Raw genomic sequence first — 14,591 nt, 5'->3', positions numbered from 1 at the left:
AAATGTAAAATGGATGGCTACTGGGAAGCTGCTGCATAGCACAGGGAGATCAGCTCGGTGCTTTGTGACAACCTAGAGGGATAGGATAGGGAGGGTGGGAGGGAGGCTCAAGAGGGAGGGGATATGGGGATATATGTATACATACAGCTGATTCACTTTGTTGTACAGCAGAAACTAACACAACATTGTAAAGCATTTATACTCCAATAAAGATGTGAAAAAAAAAAAGTGTAGTATGCTTGAATTATGCAAAAGAAATGAACTCTGACCTGCTTGACTGGAGCAACAGGTGTGTGCACCTGGGGTTTAAGAGGTTGCTGGCTTTTCAACTTCTGTGCCTGCTCCTGTTCTTTTGCCAATTTTTGTTTTTCTTCAAGTGTAAGTGATGCCTGAAAACAAAACAAAACCAAAAAAATTAACTGACAACTTTCATAATTCCATTTGTAAAACAGAAGATTTCTTTTTGGTATGTCTGACAATACCAAGTAGTTTACAAACTACTCCTGTATTGGTGATTGCCACAGCATAAGTTATATTTTGAATTACGGTAAAATTTAACTTTAGGTAGAAACTCACAGGATCCCTGCTAAACTATTTCCAGTATGAAAATAATAATAAAATTATTATTTTAAAACCATTCATTAGAATCATCTTTTTCCAGACAATGAGAATATGACTAGGTGATATCATTTTATAAAATTGGGAGATTCTAGCTCACTCTAAAAATATTTTAGAAACTCATCAAAAAGCTAAGTAAAAGGAAACAACTTTTTTTTTTAACGTGAACAATTTCTTTCACTGCTAATGTCTGCATCAAATTCAACATCTGTCTTTTTCTGATATCAACTTTGCCAACCTATAAGCTCGCAGTATGTCCTCTTAACAAATTTTGTAAACCACAATGTCTAGTAGTTCCTTGGCTCTACACATACAGGTACTCATATCTGTTGAATAAACAGAAGAAAACTGCCCTCAGCAGAAATTCAAAACTGACATATTTTTTATATCAGATGCTAACCAACATTTCAATTGGAAAGTATCATTTTAAAGTTTGTTATTCAAAATCAGAATCAGAGAAGAGACACTGTAGAATTTATCAAGGGATGCGACCAGCAAAGTACAGTAGAAAGGACAAAGAAGTCAGGCAACCTAGAAATGTTACCAACATGGGAGACTGAATAATAAAGGAAGTTAAAAATCTTAAGCATGTTTATTCTCAACATGAGTCAGGTCATGCATGACCCACTGATAACTTTTAAATTTCATAAAGATAATTAAAGAATGTTTCTTATTAAGCTAAATAGTATTTCCCAACAAAAATATGTGGTTTTAGAAGTTATATAATATAAATACGAGTACTAAAAGAACAGTAAAGACACTTACTCTTTTATGTTTATTCTGTAACCCATCCTCTTTATTTTCTGATTCACCACCAGTCAGAAGGTCTGCTCCAATGTTGTTAAAGACTTTGTCAATATGCTGAAATACAAAAAGTGAACCAGCTGAATGACGTGCAAGATTGTGATTTTACTGCTTAAAGATCAGAGGCCCCCGAAATGGAGCACACTATCAAGCATTTTTTTTCAAAAATTAGAATAATCTAAATATCTTCTTACCTGAGACCCAACATTTGTAACTTTTGTCTCCTCAGAAGCATTCATTTGATTTCCTATATCCAAAGATCTGTGAGAGAGTTGAGTTATGACATGCAATAAAAAGAAATGTATGTTTTAAAAATGCTTGTACTAAAAATAGTTCATCCACATGGAATTTACTACAATCTAAAAAAACTGCAACTTCATTCTTTAAGGAGAGTCATAATCTTTTTCGTTATTTACTACTATTAATGTCTGCTTGCCCCCAAAAGGTACATTTGTACACATGTCTTTTTTTTAAAGCTCAGCATTTGAGATTTACTGGAGAACTTAGTGTCATAAAACCAGGCAAGCATGGTTCTTACCATAGGAGAGTTTACAGCTCACTGAGAGACAAGATATGATATGGGAACTTAATGTGATTAAGTTCAGAATCTGTGATTCTAACAATAAATGCTATAATCACTGAATAAGTGATGTGGACAAGATCTATGCCTTGAAAAACAAGTAAGGTATAGATAGGAAGGAGAAAAAGAGAATACATAGAAAATTTCTCTCTGTTGTAATTTTTAAAGATTATTTTCCAGGGTTCCTAAGTTAATATAGTCAATCCATTAAACATGATAAATATATACATCACAGAATACTTAGTGCATACAAAGGGCTATTTCACATCATTCTACACCTTGTGTATTTATTTCCATAAAGCTTTCATCTTACACAGGAGCAGAACCTAAAAAGTTTCTTTTGGGGGACTTGGCTCATGATTGATACCAATTTTACTGATTTTCAGATGTCTTTGACTCAGGATTAAACTTTAACAGGAATCCTAAAATCATGTTTTGCCTCTGGAGCAAAGAATACAGTGGAGATGTGATCATAAAAACTGGCATTTTCCACTGAATAATTTTTACCCTTCCCCTCTTCCTCTGAATACTAGTATTTTGCAAATAATTTAGAAAATCCTCCCTAAAAACAAACAAAAAAAGAGGTACACACTGTGGTACTACATATGGAATGAATTCTCTATAACTGTTTCTGGGGTTAGAGAAAAAAGAAGGAGAAATCAAAACACCAGGATTTCACAGATTTGAAAAATATTTTTAAGTGGTGCTCTTGGCAATCAGCACCCTGAGTTTACAATGCCAGTAGCTAATGTGACAAGAGATTTTCTTAGAAACAGAATTTTCTTTATGTAGAGAAAACGCTAGGGTTACATCCTATTATGCTTCTGTATTCAGAAATGACATCAGATTTTCAACAACATTCTATTTAAACTCAGTTCAACTTAATATGTTGGAAAATTTTTATATGCTTTACATATAGTCAAATTGAAATCCTTCAATTTTTCTAGTCCGTATTCTAGAAAATCAACCATGACATAACTTTAATGTCACTCCTGGACCATGTGCAATTCCTATGCAACCTACTTACTTCTGCTGTTCTTGCATTATATGAAGTTGCTCCAGTTTAGTCTTATGTTCAGACTCCAATCTATTAAGCATCTCTTTTATGACAGAAATGAAGGAATTGAACTGGTGTAATAAGAAATTGATATGGTTATAATGTTTCAAGTTAGCCACAAAGGTAATCTAATAAAATAATTCAACAAGTCATTCATAATATTCTCTATTTTTATCAGAATATGACCCACTCATAGCACTGATGACATAAGAATAGTATATTTTAGCTCAATATATCATAGCAAGCTTTTACAGTATCTCTGTATGGTGGTGATATAGTTGATGAGACTTTTAAGTTCCAGAAAACATGTTCTCAATAAGTTTTATATCCTAACAGCTATTATTCAGCAGTCTTATATAAATTCAACTCCAGCAGTTATTACATATTGATTTTTCTAGACTAATCCAAAAATGACCATCTAAATTTGTGCATATCTGAAAACAATCTGCTTAATAATGCATAAAAAATTACTCTTTATTCAAATCATTATAAAAATGACATTTGGCTAAAATAAGCCTGTTTTCTAAAAAGTTAGCAGAAATATTAAATATACATAATCTAACTTCCAAATAATTAAAATTCATAAAGTATATCTAATTTAAACATAGTTTAAGCTTTGGTTAAACTTTAAATAATAATTTTTAAATTTATTTATGTGTTTGTTTGTTTGTTTTTGGCTGCATTGGGTCTTCGTTGCTGCACGTGGGCTTTCTCTAGTTGCGGTGAGCAGGGGCTACTCTTCATTGCGGTGCGCAGTCTTCTCATTGTGGTGGCTTCTCTTGTTGCGGAGCACAGGCTCTAGGTGCGCAGCCTTTGGTAGTTGTGGCTCGTGGGCTCTAGAGTGCAGGCTCAGTAGTTGTGGCTCATGGGCTTAGCTGCTCCCCGGCATGTGGGATCTTCCCGGGCCAGGGCTCAAACTTGTGTCCCCTGCATTGGCAGGTGGATTCTTAACCACTGCACCACCAGGGAAGCCCCTAGTTAAATAATTCTTATGGTACTTTAGGATCATCATAAACAATTTACTTTAATAATACCACATATTACAGGAAGACTCTAGAAACTGCTTTCTTCCCCTCCCCAAATCTTGCAACTACGTCTTTGGGCTGGGTGCTTATAAATACACTATTTTATTAATCCTCACAACTCTTCAAAGTAAATTTATTAATATTTCTATTTTATAAATGAGGGAACTCAGGCTCAGCAAGAGAGAAAGCAACTTACTCAGAAATACTAAATAACTTATATGGCAGAATCAGAATTCATACTAAGTCTGTCTCCAAAGCTTGTACTCTTTTCTACTACGTTATGCTGCCTCTCAACCATGCTCTATCATCCATTTATCCTCTGTCTGACCATAAGAGTAACAAAAGGCATGTTTCCTTAGCTGTTTACCATGACTGACTCTTTGCTGATTAGATTTTTTAACTTTTTAACAAAATATAACATACACAGAAAAGTACACATATAAAGGCACATCTCAAAAAATTCACAAACTGAATTTAACCAGTAGCCAGAAAAAGAACAGAACACTGGCAGCACGCCATAAGCTTCCCCGTGCCCCCTTCTAGTCATTTCCTACCCTCCCTCGCCATATGACAAAACACTATTCTGACTTCTAGCAGTGTAGTTTTAACCGTCTTTGCGTTTCATACAAATGGAATCATTCAGTAGATCCTCTTCTGTGTCTGGCTTCATTTGCTCAACATAATGTTTGTGAGATTCATCTATATTGTTGCAGCATTAACATAGTAGGCCTGCACGGCTATCCTCGGAAAAGCCTGCTTGCAAGGTTGGCCCTTGGCTGGTGTCCAGGAACTCAGATTTTGGGAGATTCCCACCATTAACTGATAATAGTGGCTCACTGTGCCTAACTGGAATTTGAGTAGCAGGCAGGGGGTGCCACTTGATCAGCCCCCAATAAAAATTCCAGGCACCGAGTCTCCAATGAGCTTCTCTGGCTCGCAATATTTCAGACACACTGTCACAAGTCATTACCCAGGAAATTAAGCACATTCTGTGTGACTCCACCAAAAGATGACTCTGGAAGCTTGAGCCTGGTTCCCCCCAGACTTTGCCCCATGAACCTTCTCCCTTCACTGATTTTGCTTTATATTCTTTCACCATAATAAATCATAGCTGTGAGTACAACCATTGGCTGAGGCCTGAGTCCTGCTGGTGAATCACTGAATCTGGGGGTGGTCATAGGAACCGTCCCCCAACACAAGTTGTGATTGTGTTTGGATTGCTGCATGGTATTTTCTCTTTTTTAATCAAATGTTAAAAATGTATTTTCCTAAGTTACTTTATCTTTTTCACATAATGTATAATATACTTAGATTATTTTAAATCAGAACTGACAGAAGAGGGCAGTCTTGAATTAGGAACCCTGTCTATGAAATGAATAGGAAAGCAGACCACATCCATGCTAACTACTGTAAAATACAAGATGATATGAATCTAAATATTTCTGCTGATGAAAATAGGCCCCCCCAAAAAATCAACCATAAAGCTGAAGAAAACTAACACACTTCAAATGTAATCATATATTCTAAAATAAGCATTTGAGAATATTTTAAAACACCCTAAATCATAAATATGAGAACTAAGAACAGAAATGACCAAAAGTTGAAGACTATCTTAGGCATGATAGTCTTCATGCCTTTCATGCCATATTCATCCTCCCTTTTTGCCAATCCTAATTTCAACCCTGCCATCCAAGATATGAAGAAATTATCAAGACAGAAACTGAAATCTAAAGACACAAACCTTCAGGGGCTTACCCTACCACTTCAAATGAAATTTTGGACCTGATTAATTTTACAAATTTCTCTATTTTGAAAACTCCATTCACTCAGCACTCTCCCCTATGCCGAAAGCTCTCTTGCTTAACTCTCAGCTTTCTGCTTCCTTCATTGCTCTAATTCACTTTTAGTCCTTAATTCCAAACCTTGCCAGCCTATCCGTTTCTGACACTCTCAGTTAAACAGTAACCCTTCCCCATCTTTTCCATTATACATCAATAAACATTAGTTTTATGGTGAACAAAATGCCTTGTCATTACTCTATACCTCAAATTTTCTCTCAATTCAATAAAAATTTTTGTTTCTGGCACTGTACTAAGTACTGGGGATGTAATGAAGAATAAGCTATAACAACCAGCCTTCTGGGAAAGTCAGACACACAAGTATATAGCTGTGACAACTACAGTGATAGAAGTATGCAGAGGTAATTCTATAATAACCTTTGAGTACATAGTCCCTTTGCTCAAACATTTACCACATCTTGAAAGTTCAAATACCTAAACGAGATGAGCATTTAAAGTCTGCCTATTCTAGGGCTTTCACTATCGTGCCCCAGGTTCAATCCCTGGTGGGGGAACTGAGATCCTGCAAGCTGCACGGCATGGCCAAAATAAAATAAAATAAAATAAAATAAAATGAAAGTCTACCTATTCTAGTCTCAATTTATCTTAATATCATCACTCCCTGATTATATTATAAGTATCTCTCAAACTGTATTATTCATTCCCTGTGGCAGATAGACTCTAAAATGGTCCCAATTATCTCCTCATTCTGCTACTCTTTCTGTAATCCCTTACCTTCAAACATGGGCAGGACCTGTGACTTGCATGTAACCAACAGAATATGGCAAAGGTAATGGGATGGCATTTCCTTGATTACATTATAAGAGACTATAACTTCCATCTTTCTAGCAGACTCTTTCTGGCTTTGATGAAACCAGATGATGCCGTGTTGGAGGCCCATGAAACAAGGAATTCACAGTGGCAACCAGCCAACAGAAAGCAACAAAGTGAGGCCTTCGGTTCAAGGGTCTGAAAGGAATTTAATCCTGCCAACGACCATTGAGTGAGCTTAGAAACAGATCCTCCCCCAGCTGAGCATTCAGATGAGACCTCAGTCTTTGACTGCAGCATTGTGAGAAACTGAGCAGAGCATACATGCCCTGGCTTGGCTGACCCACAGAAACTGTGAGATAATAAATCTATGTTGTTTTAAACCTGCAAGTTGTGGTGATTTGTGAGGTAGCAATAAATAATGAATACACAGCCCAGACATACTTTTGTTTCCCTTTGTTCATGTCAATTTCACAGTCCCAAATTTGAAGTAGTCCCCAATCCTACACATCTTTCAAAATTCTGCTCATTTACTATCTCCCAATTAGGCCTCCAATCAATAATCCATCCTTCCAACTCACATACTCCTTACTTTGAACCCACAAACTTTCTTCATTCATCTCTTTGGCACATTTTTCCTTGTTTTACCAATTTATATGTAATATATTTATACATTCAATGCCAAGAAAACAGTAAGCTGAATAAATTGAATAAAGCACAAAACTACTCCTACCTGATTGAGATTAAGATTGTTTTCAATACTCAGGGGAATCAGATGAGGTAATACTTTTGCAGCCAACTGCTCTTTGGTGATTCCCAACTTCTTATGAGTAAAAGTACACTTGTAAATACCTGACAGAAAAGAGTAAGACAAATGTTATAATTCAGTACCACAAATCAATAGAAATCAGAAAAACAGTGTATCTATATGAAATCTCTTGATAATCAGTATAGTTACAAATTTTTCCTTATCAATGCTTAGAAGAAGGATGCTCTTATACATGGATCAGGGTGGTTTCAGCTTTACTGTCAGTTTAGATTTAACATACCATGACACATTTATCCTGTATTCTTTTGGTTTTAAGAACACATTTAATGATAGTATAAAATTAAAAGTCTATCAGAACTAGATACAGTTCTTACAGTGCAGCAGTAAGGCTACAGAATGTCTCTCTATTCTGAACAAATCTAAATATATATTTCAGACATCTCATTCAAACTTGAGACATCTATTTAAAGTGTCTAAGTATAGGCCCTATACCTTTATTCACTTCTTTAACCAATCAGACTCAACATCTCTGAACTTTAATAATTTAAGTCAACTCCACACAAGTCCTTCCCTCTTGTCTTACCTATTTACTCAACTTTCAGGACCCTGCTTGATACACCTATTGCACAAAGCCTTCATTTGGTAAACTGAGCACGTTTGCTCCTCATTCTCTGAATGCTTTTGTGTTATAAGTGTTTTGTATAGAATCCAAAGCTTTAGAACACACCATCTCCTGTTATTCTGCTGTTAATGCACACTTTACTTACATACTCAAAGAATAACTTTGAGTGCCCATTAAATGCTTATTTGCAGGGCACTATGCTCATTACTTTCCCTTCAGTTGGTCTCACTGATTCTCACAAAACTCCTATAATGATATTATTTTTATCCTCATTTGATAGATGAAGAAACTTTTCAAAGTCACTCCAGGAAGTGTCATAGCCAGGACTGGGGTTAGGGCTCTTTCCACTCTGTCAAACTTCTTCTCAAGAAGACTAATTTCTTTGAGCTCAGAAGTTTCATACCATATCACAAAAGTTCTATGTCTACAGAGGTCCACAACAGATTACTTACTGACCATTTCTACAAATATTTATTGAGGGCTTTCTATAAATCAGGCACTACAGTAAGTATTAAAGATACATGGCTGAATAACATAGTTTTTCTTCAAAACTAACAAAGAACTTCAAGTTCAGTAACTTGTTAATGTTTCTGTGATTCCACAGCTAGGTCTATCTCTATTAGTACAGCAGACCCTGAACAGTTTCAGATTGGGCTTTAACTATTTATAGGTAATTTCAGAGTTTTTTTTACAGAGTGATTTATAATTATGCTGATAGAATAGAATGTGCTGTAAGGCCAATAATGCTTCATTGGCACATCACTTAGCAGTGAAAAATATTTGTTCAGACTTAAACATATCTAAATTAAAAACCAGCTCTACCAGCTATCAGCTGTATAACCTTGAATAACTTACTTCACCCCTCTGAGCCTCAGTTTCCTTACTGTAAAACAGAAATAACAGTACCTATCTCATTGGATTTTGAAGAGGACAAAATAAGGTAATGCAGGGAAAAGACTCAGCACAGTGCCTCTTACAAATCAGGTACCAAATAAACATCAGGTATTACTATTAAGACTGGTATCAGCATTTCAAGTAGTTTTGTTTGCCTCTCTTATTTAGTACCATTTTATAGAGAAAACTACATGCTATCATGATACCTGTGAAGCCAGGATTCCCAAATATCTTATTCCTTTATAAATGTCAAGTACTACCACTTTTGCTAAAATTAACACAAAGAAAAAGTTATATCATGGCATTTACCCCATCATTCTTCAGTTACTGAATGCTATATACATGAAAAGAGTACAAAATGGTTTTATAGATTGAAAAGTTTACTTGCATAACTGTAAAACAAAGTAGCATCAAATGACATTAAGTTTTCAGCTACCTAAAATTCCCATGAGGACCGCAGGTTCCTTGGATGGAATCTGTTGTAAGAACGGCAGAATATCATCAAGTACAAACCACTTATCCAAGTATTCCAAAATCTTTCCTAAGCACACTAATGAATTTACACGTACCTATTAAAAGAGGTAAACTGAATTAGTCATTTAAAGTCTTTGCAATCTAGATCAAAATATTTTAAGTATGAGTATAATCTTCATATAGGTATATGTTAAAACCTCAAGAATAAAAGTAGGTTTAAAAGCTCTCGTCCTTTATTAATATAGAAAATTCACATATTTATAAATTCCCCTGACTTGTTTCAGAAAGAATCTTTGATTGCTTTGCCAGGATACTAGGTAGTTAAAGGTAAGGAATGATTTTAATTTTATATCTTTTTAAATAATTAGGATTTGAAAAGCTTTATTACACATTTGTTTGCTAAGAATATTTCCTTGGAGTCATTTGAATTATAAAAAAGGACTTGGGCTTCCCTGGGCGCAGTGGCTGAGAGTCCGCCTGCCGATGCAGGGGACACGGGTTTGTGCCCCGGTCCGGGAGGATCCCGCATGCTGCAGAGCGGCTGGGCCCGAGAGCCATGGCCTCTGAGCCTGCGTGTCCGGAGCCTCTACTCCGCAGTGGGAGAGGCCACAACTGTGAGAGGCCCGCGTACCACAAAAAAAAAAAAAAAAAAAAAAGGACTAAATTTTCCCACCAAGTGATTAATTTTACTGGGCTTCCAGTATTTTTCTCTAATTCAGGTTCAAGTCATTCTTAAACTAAATATTTTAACAACATGTGAAAAGTATATTTGTCCTACATAAAGTTTTGTATTTCTAAATACATCTTTAATACAGTTACTAAAACTTGATATTTAGGAGCTCTTTTATCACAATTCTATCAATTGTGATATCTATATTCTCTTGACTATTTTGATAAATATTTCACACCCTACTTTTTTAGCTAGAATTTGTTAAGATAGAATACTTTTAGTCAGGATCATAATATCAATAAAACTATTTTTTTTTAAAGTAAATTAAGAAAAGCAGAAAACAATTAGTTGGTAAAAAAAACAAAAAGCATCACATTTCTGCAAGAACAATGGAAAAAAAATAAACTGGCTTAAAGCAGAAAAGGGTTAAGAAAAAAAATTACTCAAATTTTCTACTGAAGCACTCAAAGTTAGGGGACAGGGAGTAATGTCAGGGATGGAATACTGTAAAATTATATATCAGGGAAAACTACAGCTATTGCTCACTTTCATAGTACTATATATAGTCTACTTATAGCCATGACAAAATATATGAACAAACTATAAAAGGATTATTAAACAATAAGAAAATTATTTAAGCCAATGAGGCGTGAAAGAAAAACAAAAATTAATATGCGATTACTTACAGCAAGGGAAGCCGTTTGTAGACATGCATTTTTAATTCTTGGTATCAAGGCATTTTTCATGGATGGGTAGTCTATAAGATTTGCAAAGGTTGGAATGATGTTTAGACAGAGTTCCTATTAAGAAAATAAATTGGATCAATCTTAGAGACTCTCACATACTAAAAAATATTTTGCATTTGCATGGCTAATTTGTCACATAGCTTGAAATAAACTTTTATGTACGGTATATCATTTGACCTTTTCAACAACTGTTTGAAAGAAAAATATTTATTATCAATTTTGAATCTTACAGATGAGGAAACAGGCTCAGAAGACCTTGCTCAAATTCACGTTAGGTCATACAACTAGCATATATACCCAAATTCCCTGATCGCATTCCTAGTTTCTTTCCCTGATAACACAATTAATTCTTCATTTATTTTTAGAAATAGGAACATCTAAAAAAAAAGTAACATCTAAGTTTTGCTATCTTTCACAACAAGGGAAAATCAAGTATAAAGTCACGTAAAACTATTCCTCTTTAAATAAGGAATTTCTTAGCTGTTACATATATCCATATGATGGATATAAGACAAACATTTTAAAATATATTTTCAAGACTGTTTAACAATATCAAGGATAAAATGCAATAAGATACTATTATATAATCCCATTTTTAAAATCTGTCTACAGGCTTAGGGAAAAAAACTGGAAGGATATATCTGGGAATGTTAACTGTGGGCATCTCTAACAGAGGATTTTAATTTCCTTTATATTTTTAACTATTTCTAAATTCTGAAACTAAAGCCAATATAAATGACAGAAACAGGAAAAGTTATTTAAAACGTTCTTGTTAACTTAATGCCATGCCATAGTGTAAATGACTGGAACTGGGAACTTCAAGGATAACAGAAGAAAGGGGGGATGATGGAGGATTAAATGAGATAAAAAAAGAACAGGAAATGGCTTGAGAACTAACTGGCTGAAGAACCTAATCTCAGATATCTTATAAGGCAGAATGATCCTTGTAGGAAAGCAAAAAAGAGATTACTGAAGAAAATGGGGGTATAAATGTATATCAGGGAAGGAGTTATTGACGATATTTGGTAAACTTAAAGACATTCATTTATGGTTAGCAGATAGAAATGAATCAACCACTAAAAATCCGTTATCAGTATACTGGCAAGTATTTTATTTGCTTTAACTTATCCCCAGACTTCCAAAAGACAGACAGAAAGAAAAGAGTTAATATTAATATCTATTCAGAAGTATAATAATTATGTAGGTGATATAACTTGAGGATAATACAAACTATATTTAAGGGACGATTTTCCACAGATGGTAGAGGATGAGCAAGGATGAGCAGTCAGTGAGATACTGTGTTCCTGTTACCAGAGGGGAACAAGGAAGTTCAGCCCTTAATTGATATCAGAGTGAAAGAGAGACAGAGACTGACTGCACACATGCACTATGCCATATAATCCAGCAGTAGGTTACAAAGAGGGAAATCTTAAATTATGTCTAAATCACTTAGCTAGAGGAGGGGAGAACCATAGGAGGAGACAGAGTAAAGAACCTAAGAACAGGAGACTGAAAAAAACAAAACAAACAAAAGGAAGTCCAATTAGCATATTCTCAGGAACTTCTGCCTATTATTTTCTACTTTCTCTGTAACTGGTGGTGGGGAGGGGAGAATGAAAACATATTCTACGTTTATTTAAAGGTAAATAATTTTACAAACTGGTTCTCATATACATTTCTATTAATGCCTCTAATGAGCCTAACTTTTGTAAACCATCTTTTACTTTTCCAAATGCTTTTCTAAACTCTCTCTAGCCTCTTAAATAGTTCTAATCAAACTTCAAGTTAAAAATACCATTCCAAAAATGAATCTCAGAAGTTACCTCCTAGCCTTCTAACTTGCATGAAGCTTGAGGAAAAGATTTTTGTTTCTTGCTCTTGCTCTCTCTCCCAAAGCTTGGATAGGCTTTAACTTTATCAGACCCGTACCAAGCAATGTTGATACTAGTTAATTGGACTGGTGACTAAACACTTATATTGAATGATATCAGAAAAGCTAGTTTCTAGAACTTGGCAAAGTGCACAACTCAATTTGAATTATGTATTAACTATTTTAATAAAATACTTGCTGGTAACTTATTGGCCAAAATAACCCTCTTAGGAAGAAAAATGACCTTTCACATCACTCGATCCTCCCTCTCCTCCCTAATTTCACTGAATATAAAACCAGGTAGACTACACAGGGCCTGTGGGAACGTTTCAAGAAGCTGTAATTCACAATTCCTTTGGAAAGCACTTAAAAGTAATAGTAAGTACCTTCCCCAATCATTCCACGTCATTTGGACAAAGGCAGCAAGAGATGACGCTATAAGGAAAATTTTTAACATCAACTTCACAACTTGGAATAAAAGAAAACTTAGATAAGGACTGAAATGAGTCAAACAAGTGACCTTATATGTGTGGTATTAGGTTCACATTTAAAAAAAAAAAAGCTTTGGTCAATAACTTATAAAAAGTAAAATTCTGGGCTTCCCTGGTGGCGCAGTGGTTGAGAGTCCGCCTGCCGATGCAGGGGACACGGGTTCGTGCCCCGGTCCGGGAAGATCCCACATGCCGCGGAGTGGCTGGGCCCATGAGCCATGGCCGCTGGGCCTGCACGTCCGGAGCCTGTGCTCCGCAACGGGAGAGGCCACAACAGTGAGGCCCGCGTACCACAAAAAAAAAAAAAAAAAGTAAAATTCTTTGTTTTTCTTTACTAGAATCTTTGCACTGGTGAAGAGACCATAAACTTTTAAATACGACACCTTTTATGCAGTGAGATGTTCTTAACATAAGTATTTATTTTCCAAAGTGAGAAAAAAAAGCGCAAACTAAATTATACTTTTAATAGCAATCCAAAATTTTTTTCCAGATAACCCACAGAACCAAAATTTTAGTAGCAAAATTACAGAACTAAAAGTTTGGCAAAGTGTGCGATGTTTTAACAGCACTTTTGTAACACAAAAGCATGACTATAAATGCATTAGGGATGGTCACACTAAATTACTATCTGCTTTTCTACCTACCTCCTATACAAATTAACTTCAATGCAAAAGGAACATTTCTGAATAGAAGACTGAGTTACCAAACATGAAAGAAAATTATGAGTATGAGAAGTACCTACTTAACGCTTTCATAAGAAAAAGGCACATACATCTTTGTCGTTTTCGTTCATATATTAATTACTCATTTAGGAAGAAGGTATACAGCAATCCAAACTACAACAAATCAAACCTTCTATAATAGTACATTACTGATAAGTAAAAGCAACAAATCATTCTACTTTATTAATACAGGTGTTCATCAATTGATTCTTCAAATTAGTTAGGAGTGAACACACTAGTAGTAGTATACATCATGCAATTCAATGGATTAATATATACTATTGAGCTTTATATTAAAAAAATTATGACAAACTTAAAAGGTACTTTACTTCTTTCTTTGCTTTAAGAATCAAAATCATCATTAAAAGAAAAAAATTGAATATTATACCTGGATCTGAATGGAAGGAGCCTCTAGGGCTCTGTAAACCATTGGCAGGACACTGTTCTTTATCTCATCAGGAGGAGTTTTGGTTAGTAGCAAATCCATTTTTTGGAGGAAAATTAACAAAATCTGTGTAGAAAAGGCAAACAATGTATTAAAGTCTAGAATCTTTATGACACTTTATACATGTCAAAATTTAAAGTAGCTTCAAAAGAATAAGTTATGTATTTTGACACTCACCATGTTGCTAGCCTGAAG

General features: G+C 34.9%; 1 protein-coding gene across 3 annotated transcripts in view; it reads right to left on the bottom strand.

Moving 5' to 3' along the window:
• SCYL2 (SCY1 like pseudokinase 2) overlaps positions 1–14,591 on the bottom strand; it is a 59,471-nt gene that overhangs the window by 4,417 nt on the left and 40,463 nt on the right. For all 3 annotated transcript variants that reach the window (XM_029206040.1, XM_029206042.1, XM_029206041.1), the window contains exons 10-17: positions 14,340–14,462; positions 10,809–10,922; positions 9,415–9,547; positions 7,427–7,545; positions 3,030–3,130; positions 1,617–1,683; positions 1,384–1,479; positions 270–389 (exon numbers count right to left, since the gene is read on the bottom strand). In XM_029206040.1, coding sequence (XP_029061873.1) covers positions 270–389; positions 1,384–1,479; positions 1,617–1,683; positions 3,030–3,130; positions 7,427–7,545; positions 9,415–9,547; positions 10,809–10,922; positions 14,340–14,462 — 873 coding nt within the window. The remainder of the gene's footprint in view (positions 1–269; positions 390–1,383; positions 1,480–1,616; positions 1,684–3,029; positions 3,131–7,426; positions 7,546–9,414; positions 9,548–10,808; positions 10,923–14,339; positions 14,463–14,591) is intronic.

The sequence above is a fragment of the Monodon monoceros genome, unplaced genomic scaffold (assembly GCF_005190385.1).
Source record: "Monodon monoceros isolate NGI ecotype Baffin Bay Population unplaced genomic scaffold, NGI_Narwhal_1 Super_Scaffold_6, whole genome shotgun sequence".
NCBI classification, from domain to species: domain Eukaryota; kingdom Metazoa; phylum Chordata; class Mammalia; order Artiodactyla; family Monodontidae; genus Monodon; species Monodon monoceros.
Note: the sequence above shows the minus strand (reverse complement) of the source record. Positions and strands in the feature narration are given on the sequence as shown.